General features: G+C 47.3%; 1 protein-coding gene across 1 annotated transcript in view; it reads left to right on the top strand.

The window, feature by feature from the left end:
• FAM169B (Protein) overlaps positions 1–10,803 on the top strand; it is a 62,037-nt gene that overhangs the window by 31,404 nt on the left and 19,830 nt on the right. The window contains exons 4-5 of the mRNA XM_019637890.1: positions 5,679–5,764; positions 8,648–8,711. Of these exons, the coding sequence (XP_019493435.1) occupies positions 5,679–5,764; positions 8,648–8,711 (150 nt within the window). The remainder of the gene's footprint in view (positions 1–5,678; positions 5,765–8,647; positions 8,712–10,803) is intronic.

Genomic DNA, 10,803 nt, shown 5'->3' with positions numbered 1-10,803 from the left:
TGGCACCATCATTGCGCTCTTCCCGGGCGAGGCAGATCAGTCGCCGGCTTCTGGACGGCCGCTCACGCTGGCTGCTGGCTACACAGGGTAGCCTGTGGCAACCTACTGCCACAGGGGCTGCAGCCTACGCCGTCGCCGGCGACTCACGGCAGCCCAGCTCCAGGTTGTGCTGTTGTTCACCATCTTAGCTGTAGAGGGCAGTGTCACTGGTCCTCACATGCGGGATCCGAACCAGGGCCCTCTGCCGTCCCAAGCCAGTTCTTAACCATCGTGCCACTCGGCCGGCCCTGGACATGGATTTGTTGTGAATATTATTGTTTTCAAACAGCAGTTGGGTCATGTCCCTCTCATCCTCTGAAGCTTGGTGGCTGCTAGTGTCCTGCAGAGTGTGGCCCTCGAGGCTTCCCCAGCTGGCCTTGCCTCCTCCCTGTACCCTCAGCTCCGGCACACTGCAGCTTTGGTCCTGGCCCGGCACGCCGTGTGCTCTCACGTCTCTGACGCTCTGTCACCTCCCCCAGCTGGAGTCCCCTTGTCCCCTAAATGGGCCAGATCATCCTTTTGGCCCCTCTTAGGGCAGCTTTCCCTGAAGACTGCCCCGGCCCCTCAGGAGGAATGCCCATTGCTTCCTCTCTCCCTTCCCACGGCACAAACCCTGGGCTGATGGTACTTAATGGGGCTTCCTGTCCCAGGTGCTGTCTCCTGAGTTGTAAGTGTCTTAAGCCAGAGTCTAAATTTAGTTCCCTGAGTGGATTTATTATGTGCTCTGCACTTATTACCTACTCAACATGTGGGTAGACTGCCTCAGAACTGTGACCTCTGGAGGGTCCAGGTGCCACTTTGGTGGCTCTGACTGCCCGCCGTGCTGGGGCAGGTGAGATGGGTGGCAAGCACAGCCACGTGTGCCCTCTTCCCCCAGCTGGATGGTGCTGATCCGTCACAGTGCTCCTCCCTGCTGAGTCGGGTTGTGGCCTCAAAATCCTTCTCAGGGCCGCTCCCTGCTGTCACAGCCCATCCGTCTGAGGGGACAATCAGCTTACCCTGACCCATGCTATGGAAAAATTATGCTAACGTTCACAAAAATTATTGTTTTGTTTATTGATTAAAAATGTTTAGGGCCAGCCGAGTGGCGCGTTGGTTAAGAGCTGACTGGGGACACCAGCTCTGAGCAGCAGGGCCCCGGTTCGGATCCCACATATGAGGGCCAGTGACACTGCGCCCTCTACAGCTAAGATGGTGAACAACAGCTCCACCTGGAGCTGGGCTGCCGTGAATCGCTGGTGATGGCGTAGGCTGCAGCCCCTGCTGCAGGGGGCTGCCATAAGCTACCGTGTGTGGCCAGCAACCAGTGTGAGTGGCCAGCAGCCGGTGTGAGCTGCCAAGAGCTGCCGTGAGTGGCTTTCCAGAGGCCGGCGACCGATCTGCCTCACCCGGGAAGACCGCAATGATAATACCAACATGGTCCAGTGAAGCGATGTCCTCCACAACTAGACTGAAGAACAAAAGCACAGCAACTTGTCTGTTCCCCTTCCCCGATTCCCCAATGCTGTTCCCCTCCCCCAATTGCCCCATAAAATCTTTAAAAAAAAGAAAAGTTTAAATAAAAAAGGATTTAGCTTCTTGAAGAAATCTTAGGCAAGATGAAAGGTTTCAAAATGTTGGGAGGTTTTGGACAGGTTAAAGTAGGAACCTTAATTAGGCATGAGGTGTGTCCACAGCCTTGAGAAGAGAAAGAGGGGAACATAAGGGTCGGCTTAAGGCTCCCTAATCGGAAGAGGAACGGTCATGAGAAAATGTGGGTAGAAGCTGTATCCCCTGGAGGGAGCAGACAGATGGCAGTGATCAAGCTGTGAGAGAAAGACAGACATTCCCATGCAAACCCGAGCAGAAAGTTTGGAAAGGGAGCCAGCTCCCAGGAAGAAATGGGAGTGCTACGAGGCAGTTTCCTTGTTTCCTTGACAAAAGCCCAACAAACAACAAAGGGCTTTTCGTGTTTCTTTGAAGTCCCAGAGCAACACCTGAAGCAGATGGAGGAGGTTTCTGGAAACCACTGAAAAGCTTCAGATACCTTAGGAAATGCAGCTTGGGGAGGTGAACTCTTTTCCCCCACCTGCATAATGACCAGGTGAGAGGATGTGGTCTTCATTTGACAGGTGGGGACTCAAGGCTGGGGAGGCGGTTAAAGTCACAGAGCTAGAAATTGGAGAAGCTGAATTTGAACCCTGTCTGTCTCTGGAGTCGATTATTCCCCCACACCAGGTACATCCGGGCTATGTCTAAAATGCTCTATGTCATCTTGCTCTCCCTCAGCACTTAAGCTCATTGGAGACGGGTGAAGAAACGAAGCTGATGTTTTGTTCAGCTGGTGTGTGTGAAGGGTGTATGGCCTGTGTCTAGGTTGATTGTTATATGTGTGGATGTCCAGTTGTTCAGCACTACTTGTTGAAGACTGTTTTTGTTCCCTTGTATTATATTTGCTCCTTTGTCACAGATAAGTTCAATATATCCATGCGAGTCTGTTTCTGGGCTCTCCATCCTGTTCTGTTGATCTGTTTGTCTAATTTTGACTGTACAACCTGGTCTTGATTACTGTGACTTTATAGTAAGTCTTGAAGTTGGGTAGCATTAGTCCTCCACATTGGTTCTCCTTCAATATTGTGTTGGCCATTCTGGGTCTTTTGCTTCTCCATGTAAACTTCAGGATCAGTTTGTTGCTACTCACAAAATAATGTGTTGGGATTTTGGTTGACTTTGCGTTGAATCTATAGATCAACTCGGGAAGGACTGACATCAATCGTGACAATATTGAGTCTGCATGCACATGAAATAGCTCTTGATTTAGTTAGTTCTTTGATTTCGTTCATCAGAGTTTTTAAATTTTCCTCATATACATCTTGTACATATTTTGTGAGATTTCCAAAGTATTTCATTTTTGGGGGTGCTGGTGTAAATGGCATTGGGTTTTTAATATCAGCTTCTACTTGTTCATTGGTGGGATGTAAGAAAGCGATTGGCTTTTGTATATTAGCCTTGTATCCTGCTACCTTGCTATACTCAATGTTTGCAGCCCTGTCCCCCTTGCGTAGGCCTCGCCCAGATACCCCTGCTGCTTGGGATGCCCTGAGTGGGACCTTGGACTTGTAGGGCTCTGTGCCTCTCTGCTCACAGGTTATGATGCCTGTAGTGCCCTCGCCTGTCGAAACCGTACCCAGTGATGCCTGAGCCCAAGTTGGTGGAACTCCCCAGGGATGCTTTTCCAATACCCCTCAGCAGAATTGATTCCCTCTTCTGGGATCAATTGAGCTCCCCACTCAACTCCAGCACCTCTCATGCCCTACCTCATATTGGAGCAGCCTGTTTTGGCCTCTCTTCCTCTCCAGACTGCCAGCTCCCAGGGGCATGGATGGAGACTTACTCCTTAGCCTCTGGGGCCCAGGACAGTGCCATTCATGCATTCAGGAAGTTGAATTCAGTTGATCATGCTGAGCCTCGATGAAGCCAGGTCACTGGGAATTAGCCTTAGGGACCGCACTGTCTTAACTTGTTTGGGAAACCTTGGGGTGTCATAGAATAAAATCCATTACTGACACCTTTTCTGTGGTCCATATCACCCGTCACTCAGAGGGAGACAGAAGTTCAGTTCAGCGAGGCTGACCTAACTAACAACCAGTGCCCATGGATTGTGGTCACCACCTCACGGCCTTCTGCAGGGGGGCCAGTCTCTCTGCTCAGGCCCCGGAGGGTGGAAAGCCCGAGAATACTGACCAGGGCTCTATTTTTCTTTCAAAGCCATGGATGTTTGCTTTCCGTTTTCTAACCCTCGAATCTCACTGACTCCCAGGGCTCAGAAGTGATGCCCTGAGGCCGGTTCTGCATCTCCTGTCTGCCCCCAGGATCTGCCCTTTGTCCTTGCCTAGCTGGGGACAGCCTCTCTCCACGGGCCATGTCACCATTCCTTCATCCTGTTTCCTCTTGACTAGGTATCATGCTTTTTTTATCAAAAGCTACCTGTCTCCACAAGGCTGATCCTAGTTTTCAAGAATTAGTTTGAGGCCAGTTTATTTTAGGCCTGTTAAATTTGATTGGACTTCACCTTCATTGTTCTGTAGCAGCTTAAGATGAGTTTGAAAAAAGCAGTTTAGTCTATGGGGTGACAACTTGTGTGACTAATTAATGCTCTGCCCTGCACCATGAAACTTGCAAGGCACCACACAAACACCAAGTCATAAGACCCTTCCTGTTTGAAACTGTCTTAGTCAATTGAACATCTTTCATTGATTCACCTTGTTAGGCAAGAAAATAATCCTTATGGCTTTATAAACCTCCTGTACGTTCTAGTAGGTGCCATTCTGAACATGAATGTAGTTGAATTAATAAGGCAGATGTCAAGCGTTTAATTGGCCCTCTCTCCCAGCCAGCTCTATCAATTTGGGGACTATTGTTGGAGATGAAATAATTAATTCACCGATGATATGGAACTGACACAGTGGATTAGATGCTGTTTGTTGGTCTTTGGAGAGGAGGGGCTGGCTGTGCAGAGTTAGTGTCTAATAACTGGCGAATGTCATTGTCACCTGGTCTTCACAGGGTTTTCTACTAGAGATCCTCAAAGAGCAGAGAGGAATAGGGAAGAGAGTAGTAGGGGTAGCTTAACCTGACGGGCTCACAAAATTCATATTAAATTTTCAAATGACTTTTCTGCACCACCGCTATCACTTCCCTCCCAGCCTTTAGCTAAAAGGGTCTGACTGGGAAGATGCATTTTTTAATTTTGTGGCTCATGGACCCTTTGGGCTCAGATACTTGACTTGAGAAGCAGGTATAGAAATGGCAAGAAAAGGCATTTAAAGAACATACCAGAAGTAAACTGGTACATTCATTCGATAAAATAGTATTCAGCACCAAAAAGAATTTTGCAATATTAGGTCATGAAAAGATAGGGAGGAACTGTGACTGCATGTCACTAAGGTAAAGAGTCAGTCTGAAAAGTCTGCGTACTGTATGATTTCGACCACGTGACATTCTGGAAAGGGCAAAATTATGGAGACAGTAAACAGGTCAGTGCTTGCCAGGGGTTGGGGGAGGGGGCACAGAGGATTTTTAGTGCAATGAAACTACTCTGTATGATAAGCTAATGATGGATGGACCTATGTCATACATTTGCCCAAACACATAGGATGTACACCACTGAGAATGATCCTCATGTAAACCATGGACTTGGGGTGATGATGACATGTCAACAGGTCCATCTGTTGTTAGAAATCACCAGTCTGGTGGGTGATCATACTGGGGCTCACTTGATACCCTTAGATAATGCTGGATGTGACTAAATTTGGGGAGGTCTGAGTTGTGGCGACTTTGAAAAAAAAAAGTCATTCTTATGCACTGAATTTGTCACCATGGGCATGGAGTTCTTTTTGTTCAGCAGCATTAGGGTACATCCTGTTTTGGGGTCAATGATGGGCCATCAGTGCAGACATTGGGGACATCCCCTTCAGGGGAGAGTGGTCACTCTCTCTGGTCAGGCTCTCAGGAAACTTCAGCTCTAGAAATACCACTGGCTGTAACCACACGTCATCTTTCCTTTGCCCCTTGATAGTGGCTGTGTGCTGTTGGCACCGCCCCTCCGGTGGCCGGTGGGCTGTGTGCATATCACCATTTTCTCTTGGCTTTCTCTCTAGTCGTGGCTGTTTACATAAAGGAGTCCTGGTGGTCCCCCGAAGATGTACTGAGAACCTCGGATCCTGCACGAGAAGGTCTGATGAAGGTGAGATGATGTCATTTTAAACAGACATTGCAAAACAAGTCACCATACTTATTATCATGTTAACAATTCAAAGCAGTCTACCCCTGTGGATTCGTTTTCTAGGACTGCACTAAGGAGCACCGCACACTGGGGGGCTTAAAACAACAGAAATGCCTTGTCTCACAGTCCAGGAGGCTGGAAGTCTGAGGTCAAAGGGTCAGCAGGGCCGGTTCCCTTTGGTGGATGTGAGGGAGGATCCAGCAAATTAACGATGCAGTCAGCAGCTGAGCCTGACGGGACCAGTGGGGATGATGTACCTGTGTGTGTGGCTGTCCGGCCCCTTTTTGTAGGTGTGCCAGGCGGTACTTAGTGGCTGGTGTTCTGATGGTAGGAATAGTCTGATTTGCTTTTTCAATTTCTTTCTTTTTTTTTTTTCTTTCTTTCAGAACAAGAGTGGTCACTTCCTTTGTGTGTCAATTCTTCTAAATTTAGAGGGGGAAAACGCCCACATTTTTTTTGAATACATGGCCTGTGTTGTGAATACTAAGAAAATGGCTGTTCTTCCCACTTAAAGAGCTGTGTTATAAAGCTCTGTCCTGCCCCGGGTGTATATGGGGTTAGTTTCCTGCTCCTTTTATAGAACTGGGCGTTGACTTTCCTTTTCTTTTAATTACATTTTGTTTCTTAGCCAGCTCTTCTTCACAAATTACCAAAAAAAAAAAAAAAAGCTTTCTTAATGCTCTTTCTGTTAACATAATTAGTGGTCCTCATTGAGGGATTAGAACTGGATTTTAGTTTTGTTTTCAGAAACGTTTCTAAGTCAGAATCACATGTCATACATCTCCCACCCCTGACTCCCACATAATGAAATTGGACACATTAAGTGCATTTTCTCTTTCTCCTTTTCTCCTGCCAGTTTTTGATTGGATATTTCCCTTCTGCCAGATGCAATCTGCTTTTCTCTTCTGGCTTTCCTCTGAACTTTTTGGTTTTATAAGTTGACAATTATAACCTCCCCCATCACAGCAATCAGGTTTTGTGACTAGCTCATTATTCTTAAAGCCTGAACTTGATTTGGCTGCCACTGTCTGAGATTCAAAATTGAGGTGGCTTCTCAGAGTTAGCTGGGGTGCTGTTCACAAATCTTTTCTTCATCTAAGATTTGGCGGCAGATGAAGGTGAAATATTTTACATTCTGGGCCAATTAATAAGTTTGTTGGCACTGAACACTTTGTGCCATTTGCTAGGATGCTGCAAGCTGCCTTATTTTTATTATCAGAGCAGTTGAAAACTGTACAAATGTTTCAGAGACCACTTAGGTGGCCTTTTCCCTTGACCAGCAAAGGAAACTGAGGCTCAGAGTGGTTATGAGTTGCTGAACTTCTCCCAGCAAATCTAGGCTGAGAAGCAATGATGATGATACAAATGTAAGGGTCAAGTGTTAAATATAAAACCAAGCGTTCATATTTATATGAAGCTTCCCTTTCCCAAAGTCCTGGTTCCAGTGGATAAAGATTCAGGAGGGAGCTGCCGGCAGGGCTTGGGCAGGTGTGCTGGCTTGGTCCTCAGTAGCCCTGGCCTGTTGTTTTAAGCCTGCCTGCCCCTGACAGAGCCCTCCTCCAGCTGTCACAAGTCCTCTTTGGAGTGAGGCAGGAAAATCAATAAATGCAATCACTTACCCTCCTTGAGCTTTGACTTCCTCACCTACAACGGCTGGCTGGACCTCTCCGGCAGCTGGTGAGAATCGAATGGCGGCATGTGGGTGGAAGTCACAGCCCAGAAGTGGGACTGCTGCTCTCATGGGGGTGCATAGAATGGGGTGACAAACAGCTGCACACCTCGGCTGTCATAGATCAGTGCTGTCGGAGTGAAATCCAATACAGTGGTACTGACACTTTGTCAGTAGTGGATTGGTTTCATCTCAAGGACCACATTTCAGCAACTCCTTGGAGCTGTGCAGAGGACTGCAATCAGGAGGGCTTTGAGACCCTCCAGGCTCAGCCACTTAGAGTCCAGATTGATTAGCTATGTCTGCGGGGGGCATGGGAATGGGAGGGCTCCATTCATGCCACCTATGTGCCATCCGGGGACTAGACAGATGCAGAGAACTAACAGGCAGAAGCATGAAGTCACTTCGACTTGTTCAGGAGAGAAAGCTCTGGGTGAGCCTGACATTGACCACATACATTTTCTTCATTTGTCCTGCCTTTGCTATGGGTGAGAGTCAGTTCTATGGACGGGAACGGGAAGGGCCTTGAGTTCCAGGAATCTTCTGGGATTGGGACTCGTGTGTGCTTAAAAGCTATCACAAGCCGTGGAAAATCAGTGGCTTTTGGTGTAGCAATTGATTACCCCAATTTTTTACCCTCCTTTTGAGGGCCAGAATCCTGGGGCTGTTGTTAAAAATGGCGGATTGGGTTTATTTCTGGACACATCCAGCAAATCTGCCAAAATACCTTGCCTCGCTTCCCGTGAAGGAACTTCCTCTTTCGTGATATGATCTCTGTCTACTTATATTCCGCGTCTGTGGCCCTGGGGACCCAAGAGGCCCCTCTGGCACTGCCCCTCACCCTGGAGGCTGATGGGTGTGAAATGTCACGGGCGTGGAAACCTCTGTGAGAAACTGTGATTCACATTTTGGCGCTTGAGCACGAGAAGAACCATGTGACCGTGGAGCACACACCTGGCTCCGACATGTGGGGCGATTCCAAGCGCAAAATTTATCACATCTGATTTTCCTCTCTCGTCTCACTCAGTTGTTCTTTTTTTTTTTTTTTTTTTTCTTCAAAGGTTCAGTCATTTGGGGAAAGGATTGTGCTTTTCATTCTAAATGTCGTTATTTTTGGAGGATTGGAGAGAAAATTGGATGATGATGACATGTTTTTTTTACCTCACTCTGTGAAGGAGGAGGCTAAGATTCTGTGGCGAGATGGAGCGGCCGTTGGATTTTACACAACCAAAATGAAAGGTAAGGGGCAAAGGGCAAAGGGCAAAGCAGGGCCACCACCGGTCCAGACTCTGGGGAGATGGGGGGCTTTCTAGAGGTCTTCCTGCCTTAGCATGAGTGCTGCTTGGAGAGAATCTTCTGGCACAGGAAGTATCACTAATTCAGCTGTCGTGTAAGTAAAGCCAAGGTATGGGTTTCATTTTCACCACATTTTTCATTTTACTGGCAAATGGCGAAAAGCATGTCCCTTTGATTCCCAGGCAGTGCCATGTCCCCATAAAATACTTGTTGCAGTTAATGGTGTAAAATGACTTAGCAAGTATAATGCTTTTAATTTCTTTTCTTTAATGTTACCAATTAGCTGTCAGGAAGAATGCCATTGCTAATAGCTGACATGTGGTGCAAAAGCATAGTGGATGCCAAGATTTATAGACATTACCTCAGAAAAGAAGGTCGGCCATGATACCAAGTTTAGGGTAAACGGCTGGGACTTAGCTTTTGGGGCTGTGACGAGAAGTGAGCATGGAACTAGTACCATTTTGCCGAAGGGATTGGTCTCTGCTTTCACTAACAGCTTTTATTTTTTTTTAAATTTATTTTTCAATTATAGTTGATGCACAACATTATATTAGTTTCGGGTGTACAACATAGTAATTATACATTTATATACCTTGGAAAGTGATCACCATCCTTAATAGTTTCTTTAGTTTTTAAAGGCTGTCAACATCTCTGACCTATTTGGTCCCATCCTCATCATTTGGTTCTTATAAATGTCTACATTTTAGCAAAAATAAAATTGCCCAGGAAACCACCATGGATAGGCTCTTCTCTGAGGTAAGCAGGCTGTAAGGGGTAGCGAGGCTGATTGTGGTTTTGACCTCTGTCCCACCTGTCCAGGATGGAGTAAATCTGTATCTCTCTCTCTTTTTTTTTTCCTCACTTTTTTTTTCTCAGTGTGAGATGACCAGTTTCCCAGAGAAACAACTGCTTTAGTTAATTATTTGTCAAGGTCAGTCATGGAGGTTTAGTGCCTATGTTTTTCATCTCCTTTGGGCACAACAGCCATTTGCCCTTTGATTTCAGTGTACCAATTTTTTTTTTCAAGTGGCCGTGTTCTTTAGTCATCATTTCAGGTGGGCCAGTGTGCCTGGAGCATAATTAGAAAGAGCACCTCTTTCCTGCAGTGCTCATTTGTTCGAGATTGTCTACCACATGGCTGATCTGAAACCTGTAACAAACTAATCTGTGCCATAGACATCCCATTAATAGTCACAAAAACTTTCAACAGATCCCAGCTAGATGTGTGAGAACCACAGCCAAGGGGCAGGCAGAGCTTGACCTTGGTCTCTCCTGGTCCTGCTGTCTCTCCTGGTGGCGGTGATACCCGGACTTCATTCCAAGGAGGTGACTTGCAGGTTGTGGCTGCCTCATGCCTCCCAGGGCAGATCCGGAACCTTGGAAGGGAAGTGGCCTTGAAAGGTTGAGCTATGGCAGAGCAGATAAGAGTCCTTGTGTTTCTGCCTCCTCTTCAATTTCAACAAATTCTTTGGAAAGTTTTCTGAAGCTACTTCTAGGTCACATTATTTTCATCCATGAACTGATTTTTTTAAGGGGCAGTTGACTCTTAGTTACTTAGCAATTTAGTGAGTTTAAAAAGTGTCAAATCTTGGGGCCGGCCGAGTGGTGCGTTGATTAAGAGTTGGCTTGGGGGCCGGCCAAGTGGCGCGATGGTTAAGAACTCGCTTGGGATGCCAGAGGGCCCCGGTTCGGATCCCACATATGAGGGCCAGTGACACTGCCCTCTACAGCTACGATGGTAAATGGCAGCTCAACCTGGAGCTGGGCTGCCGTGAGTCGTTAGCGACGGCGTAGGCTGCAGCCCCTGTGGCAGTGGGTTGCTATGGGCTACTGGTTGTAGCCAGCAGTCAGCGTGAGCAGCCAGCAGCTGCAGTGAGTGGCTGTCCAGAAGCCGGCGACTGATCTGCCTTGCCAGGGAAGAGCGCAATGATGGTGCCAACTTGGGCCAGTGAAGCAACATCCTTCACAACTAGATTGAAGAACAAAAGGACAGCAACTTGTCTGTTCCCCTTCCCCCAATTCCCCAGCACTGTTC

The sequence above is a fragment of the Hipposideros armiger genome, unplaced genomic scaffold (genome assembly GCF_001890085.2).
Source record: "Hipposideros armiger isolate ML-2016 unplaced genomic scaffold, ASM189008v1 scaffold_35, whole genome shotgun sequence".
Classification (NCBI taxonomy): domain Eukaryota; kingdom Metazoa; phylum Chordata; class Mammalia; order Chiroptera; family Hipposideridae; genus Hipposideros; species Hipposideros armiger.
Note: the sequence above shows the minus strand (reverse complement) of the source record. Positions and strands in the feature narration are given on the sequence as shown.